The 6,904-nt window shown below is 33.6% G+C and overlaps 1 protein-coding gene and 1 pseudogene across 1 annotated transcript; both read right to left on the reverse strand.

Annotated features, from left to right (window-relative positions):
- Positions 1-798: 798 nt before the first annotated feature.
- LOC143533516 (putative CoA ligase CCL7) lies at positions 799-4,430 on the reverse strand. Its single transcript, XM_077028275.1, has 6 exons — positions 4,268-4,430; positions 2,951-3,140; positions 1,922-2,067; positions 1,653-1,720; positions 1,082-1,184; positions 799-1,011 (listed from the first exon to the last, which is right to left on the reverse strand). The coding sequence occupies exons 1-6, from the start codon at positions 4,310-4,312 to the stop codon at positions 898-900; spliced, it is 666 nt and encodes a 221-aa protein (XP_076884390.1). The 5' UTR covers positions 4,313-4,430; the 3' UTR covers positions 799-897.
- Positions 4,431-4,438: 8 nt separating this feature from the next.
- Positions 4,439-5,260, reverse strand: LOC143533515 (putative CoA ligase CCL7 pseudogene; annotated as a pseudogene).
- Positions 5,261-6,904: the final 1,644 nt, after the last annotated feature.

Raw genomic sequence — 6,904 nt, forward strand, 5'->3', positions numbered from 1 at the left:
GGTGATGGCATTAAGAACTAGAAACAAAAACATGTTGGTTAATATGTATGAATCATGGGTCCTCTCAAGCCTCAAATCATTAAAATCATATCAGTTCGTTTGCGATCTAACGGTTCAGTCATATTTTGGATTTGTCCATTTTAACGATTCGATCAACATTTCAATTTTTACGGTTTGACAGTTTAACAGTTCAAGCGATGGTTGGAAGTTGTAACTAACCATATGCAAACCAAACCCATCATTTAACCTTTATTTTTATTTTTTAGAATACGCACATATAATGTATATATGTGTGAACCCTCGGGTGGGCAAAAGTGAAATTGCACTGATTTTGACGTTATTTTACTAATCTCATGAAAATAACATTAAAAGTGGCGGAAGGTTAATCAGGCATCATGTGATGGCATTGATAGCCGAAAGACAAAGGTACATGCACCAATCAGCCGGTGTCCCGATGATTGAGTGCTATGTGTCTTATGTCCAAATGCTTGATGCAAAACTACTATCGAGCCGGGGGTCTCACCGGAAGCAACCTCTCTATCCCTATGGGGTAGAGATAAGGCTGTCTACATCTTTTTTCCTCAGACCCTATCATAACTTTGCTATTGGTGGGATATGCTGAGTACGATGATGATGATGAGGATACGCACTCATGTATACTTTAAATACAAACTAACGATTTTTAAAATAAATGTTACAACACGGATCAAACTAACTTTACAGGTTTGGTTTCTCATTTTATAAAACCATAGTTAAAAAAACATCCATGAGAGACAACATATTGCAAAATGAAAACAAAATCATGAAACTCTTATTATTTCAGTTTTCTTGGCACAATAATTCATTACATGAACTGCTAAAGAACCACATATATCAAACTAACCATACATAAAAGTGTTACATTTTCGAGCGGACCTTTTCTATAAGTTCACGCCTGAGAAGTTTCCCTGAAGCAGACTTTGGAACGCTGTTCACAAACGTCACTCGCTTTAATCTTTTAAAAGGTGCAACCTGCAACGGTTAATTTCCAATCAGAAATGAAATTTGTGCAAAGTAATTACATCACAATGCGTATATTTACCTGCTCGGAAATAAATTTCATGACATCTTCTTCTGTCAACGAACTGTTTGGAGATCGGACCACAAATGCAATCGGGACCTCGCCAGCTTCAGCATCAGGGTACCTAATAGAAAGATTAATGTGAATTCAAACCGTAAAATTTCGGGGTGTGAATTGACAAGACACAAGATTAGATTCAGGTCGAACCTGCACCCGTTTAGCTAAACAAGTTGGGTACGGTTTGTCTTGGCGAGTTCGCAGGTTGACCCGTTTAACCCATTTATTTTAGAAAGTATATATAATGTGTTTTTATGTCAGAACTTGGTTGAGTATTATATGCCAAAATCTGAAAAAATTAAACAGAAATTGACCTTAACTTTTATAATGTAAATGAAATTGTTTCATATACGTTCATAATTCTCAGTTGATTCTAGAGTACTGATATGTACAAAAAAGAATCGAGTTAAAGGGTCATATTCATGTCGTGTTCAGGTCCACGTGTCCAACTCGCTATTTGTGTTCATGTCGTGTTCGGGTTTGTGTCAAATAATTGGGTAGCAAGTTTGAAAAAGATTATATTATTATGACTTACGGGGTTACTGCAGCGTCCAATATTTCAGAATGTGAAAGCAAAAGTGCTTCAAGCTCTGCTGGTGCAACCTGAAAATTATGAACATAAACATTAAGAACTCTTTTAATATTTTTTTTTTATTTTGAAATTTGATAGGCTATTGTTGTGTTAATCTGATTTAAAAAACTATACTGCTACAACAATAATATCTACATTGAAAGAAAAATGATTTATTTATATGCATGAACAAAAATAGAATCTTTATCTGCATGAACATAGCATGTGTTTACCTGAAAACCTTTGTACTTAATGAGTTCTTTGATTCGATCAACAACAAAAATTTGACCCTCGTCATCAAAATATCCAAGATCCCCGGTATGCACGAAGCCCTGTATATCTATTGTAAGCTTTGTAGCTTGAGGATTGTTGTAATAACCTGAAAATGGATAAAACATAAAACCTCTTAAATCATTATATTCCAAAAATAACATTATTATTATATATATTAAAAAGTGGATTGAATCATCCACACAAACTTACTATTCCATTTACTATTCAATTTTTAAATATTTTATTAATTCCATAAGTAATAATATATTTCCTTCATTTTACTCTTTTTTTCCCAACTAATTAAAATATATAACAAACTATAATTTTAAACACTAAACTTGAACAAGGGTCGGCTTTACATGTTTTATTTGTTGGTTAACGGTTTTGTTAGAGTTGGTTTTCATATGTTTTATAGTTCGTATTCACAATGGCTGAAACTTTTTTCATGATTTAAAAATATTATACCATCGTATGGTTTTATAATCGTGTTTTAACGTTTATACCTTACCTTTAAAATATTTATTTTGGTTTACTAATTCATGTTTACGAATTTGTGTTGGCGCCACTCATACTAACCGAATTTGTGTTGGTTCGCAGCTGTAACGTGTCGGTTTTTTTGGTTCTACATATGATGATTTGTTGTATTTTGGCATTGACGGTTTATTTCTTTTGTTTGGTTTCGATGTCGTAACTTCATACAGAATGACTTTGCGTCGACTTGCAACGAGTTTATGGTTTAACGTTTTCACTTATGTTTCTTTGTCAATTTAACGGTCCCGACACGTAGCGCGGGATCCTAATCCTAGTTAATACTAAAATAATATAATTTCGGTATCACATCAATTATCTACAAAAATAGTAAACATTTTGGACAACAAGTGTTTTGGGTCGAGCCGACCCTTAATGAACAAAAATGACCCGTTTTGACTTTTTATCCAACTGGCACATTTTGACAACCGACATGTGTTATGAAAATAAAAGGAACATACCTTGCATCATATTGGCTCCTCGGACCCATATTTCGCCCGTCCGATTAGGAGGAAGAGGCTTGCCACTATCTACACTAACTATTTGGGCCTCGACTCCTGGGATAAGCCTTCCGGCCGAGCCCGAATGTCGCGGGCCAATTATTGGGCTTTCGACTGAAATGACCCCGGTCGTCTCAGTCATACCATATCCCTGTTGTACACACGATTATTATAATTTGTAAGATAAACATAAGGGGTGGAAAAAATATAACAAAAACATATGAATGTAAACAATTATATTCATTGTAATGATCATGAAGACTTGTATGGTGTATGGTTTCTTGTTTTCCTCATTTATATTCAAAATTCTAAAAAAAAATAAAAATAATAATAATAATAATAATAATAATAATAATAATAAGATAAAGCAAAATGATGCTCAAAACTCTTGGTTCTAACATATTTTCTAGATGATATAAAAATCACAACTCCATGTGTCTAGTAAGTTTAAAATGGTGTATAAACCGGTACCCTTGGATAGTTGGACCCGCCCATTGGGCTTTTGCCCATTAAGGTTGGACCCAATCACTGCCGTATAAGATGGGACTTACAACACTAGAAAGTGGTTCTTTCGTTTTTCCAAATTACTAGCTAGGGGTGTAAACAAGCCAAACCGCTCATAAGCTACTCGAGAGTCGAGACAACCTCAAATTCAGCCTAGCTTAATGGGATAGAGTGATCAAGGCTAAAAATAAGCATGTTTAATAAACAAGCCCGATCTCAAGCTTCACTTATTGAGCTCTAGTAGAGTTGCAAGCTAAAACAAGCCTACTATTTATATCTTTATTTAATACATCAAATATATATCTAAATAACAATATTTATTAAACAAAATTATAATAAAAATAATTAAATAATATTATATTATTTTATACATTAAAATTATAATTAATAATATATATAAAAATTATTATCAATGTCTATAAATAAACTTAAAAGTAATAAAAAAGCGGAACCCAAGCTAAAACTACTCACAAACCAGGCCCAAGCTTTAAAAATATAGCTCGAAACAAGTCGATCTCAAGCCTAGGCTTGGCTAGCTTACATAATAACACCCCTAATACTACACACACACACATCAATTAAGACATGCAAATTGGAATACCAAATTAATGTTGATCCAAAAGGACATAAAACAATCACAAAAATAACCAAGTAGACAAGCAGCCATGTGCACATATGCATTTGCAGTAAACAAACAATACCATTATAGATCTGCATCATAACCCATAAATGCATAAACACACCATTTAAAGTTCAAAAGATCATGAAGTTTACCTGAAGAACCACAACATGAGGCAGTCTCTTAGCACACTCCTCCATCAACTCCTTCCCCAAAGGCGCAGCACCGGACCCGATCTGCCTCAACGACGACAAGTCAAACTTGTTGACCACCTCCTGTTTAGTCAAAGCAAGAACCACAGGTGGCACAACCCATAAATGAGTCACTCAATACTTCTCAATATTCTTCAACATCCCCCCAAAATCAAACTTCCTCATTGACACAACAGTATTACCTTCTTGCAACTGCCCATACAAAATACCCCCAAATCCAAATATATGAAACATTGGCAAAAAACACAAATACACATGATCTTTCTCACCCATTAACCTCTGATCAGAAGTCAACATCTGCGAAACCGCGATAAAATTCTTATGACTCAAAACCACACCTTTACTAACACCCGTTGTCCCGGACGAATACAACAAACACGCGGTATCATCGCCTCGAATCGAAACATTAGGCAATTCCGAAACCGACCCGGATTTCAAAATCAAATCTTTATACCCAAAACACCCTTTAATTAAACTTTCCGATCCCATAAACATAACGGGTAAACCAAAGTTTGCAACTTTATCATACAAATCTTCAACAGTAACAATCAATTTCGGTTTAGAGTCTTTAATTTGCTTGGATATCTCTCGAACAGTGTACTGTGGATTAACGGTGGTTACAATGGCGCCAAGGGCGATAATTGAGTAAACGCAAACAGGGTATTGGATTGAATTGGGTGCGAAGATTAAAACCACGTCGTTTTTGGTGATACCCAATTGGGTGTTTAATGAATTGGAGAGTTTGGCGACGGTGGTTTTGAAGTCGGAGAAAGTGAGTGATTCGCCGGAATCGGAGTCGAATAAGGCGGGTTTGTTTGGGTAAGATGAGACGTTACGGAAGAGGAATGAGATCATGGATGTGGGATTTGACGGGATGGTTAACGGTGGCCGGAGTGATCGGAATATTCCGTCACGGCCGTACCCGGATTTCTCCATGGACTCTGGTGGTGTGGAGAAGATGATATAACTTGGAAGTAATGAGTAATGATTTTTTGTTTGAATGATATTATTATTATATGATTATGGGCATTGAATAGTAGTATTATTTTCGTGATATTTTATTTTGTTTTAATATACTTAAGATGAAGTACAAGCTACAAACTACAAAGTACAAACTTTAATGGATTTTTTATTATATTTTGTAAAAGTTAAAGATACTGGAGGATACCAGACGGTGATTCTTAGGTGTTTTCTAGTGAGAGAAAAGTCAGAGGCAGAAGAATGTTGGGATGAGTAAACGGGTATGGGTACGATACTGACTTCTATGTTTTGGGATTAATACAGAATCGGTATCGGTATCGGTATTTTTAAAATTTTTGGCTTTGGTATCGATAACAAGATTTTAGGAACATAGAGATCGGATTTTCAATACCGAGCTCATCCATATGAAAAAGTTGTACAGAAAACATACATGGTAAGAAAGTATTCATTAGAGTGCCAATGATGTGATTTTAACTACAAAAATTGAAAAATGTTGTTGTCAGTGTTACGTAGGTATAGGGGCTCTCAATAGCTTGTATATAAAAAAACTCTCAATTGCCTAACACTAAAAATATTATTAAAATTTTTTTTATGTAAATTGTGAGTGAGTGAATGTGATTGGTTGGATTTGATTGTAATATTGAGGCCTTGCCAGGTAATGCAACTCTAAATTATAAAAAAAAATTGTTATAGTAACTTTTCATATATGAAAACTATCATTCATCCGTCATTAAATTATGTAAGTGTATAAAAACGAGAAAAATAATAAATAAGTGTCTATTTGGTAAGATAAATACAAAAATAAGGAATAAATTTTTTTGTTTTAAAGAAAAAAAGAGATAAAATTTGAAAAATAATCATGGATGAGAGGATGTGAATGCTCTTATGTCTTATATACACATCTCTCAATTTTATTTATTTATTTGTTGAATAAGAGTTTAGCTTTGTTCAGATTTGTGTTATTTGTGAATAAGAGGTTAGCTTTGGTAACATTTGTGAATAAGACTTTCATATGACTTCGGTATGTAATAGGTGTTTAGTTTTTACACGCAGGTTTGATCTGTGAATTAAAGGATTTGTAAGCAGATAAGATATATCCATCTCCATCTTGACTTTTCAATTGTGCTAACAAGATATTTTGCTCGTATTATGATTTTCCACCAAATGAATTAAGTCTAGATATGGTTTAAATTCAGTTAGTTGAATGAATAGATGAACGACATAATTATAAAATAGATAGAAAATATGACTAAGCAATGTGTACCAAGTAAATTTTATTAGTTACTCTATTTATTTCATTAATCAAGCCGGAAATGTATACCATTTTATGGATTTATTTCAACTTCATTTAACATTAGAGATTAGTGGCGGTGGTGGAAACGTATACTATCAAAAGCACGTGATCAAGTTTTAATGTTATTAAGTGCATATTTAAAAATAAAAATAAAATGAACACTGTATCACTGAAGAATTCGAAAGAAAAATGTTGAGATTATTATTTAAAACTAGCGAATTAGTTTCATTCGCTACAAATTCATAGCGAATGAGAATTAAATAAAACGAATAAATGGATTTTTTTTCTTTTAACTCTTATAAAAA

The sequence above is a fragment of the Bidens hawaiensis genome, unplaced genomic scaffold (genome assembly GCF_021521415.1).
Source record: "Bidens hawaiensis isolate Kalapana, Puna unplaced genomic scaffold, B.hawaiensis_p1.1 tig00009774_1, whole genome shotgun sequence".
In the NCBI taxonomy this organism is placed as follows: domain Eukaryota; kingdom Viridiplantae; phylum Streptophyta; class Magnoliopsida; order Asterales; family Asteraceae; genus Bidens; species Bidens hawaiensis.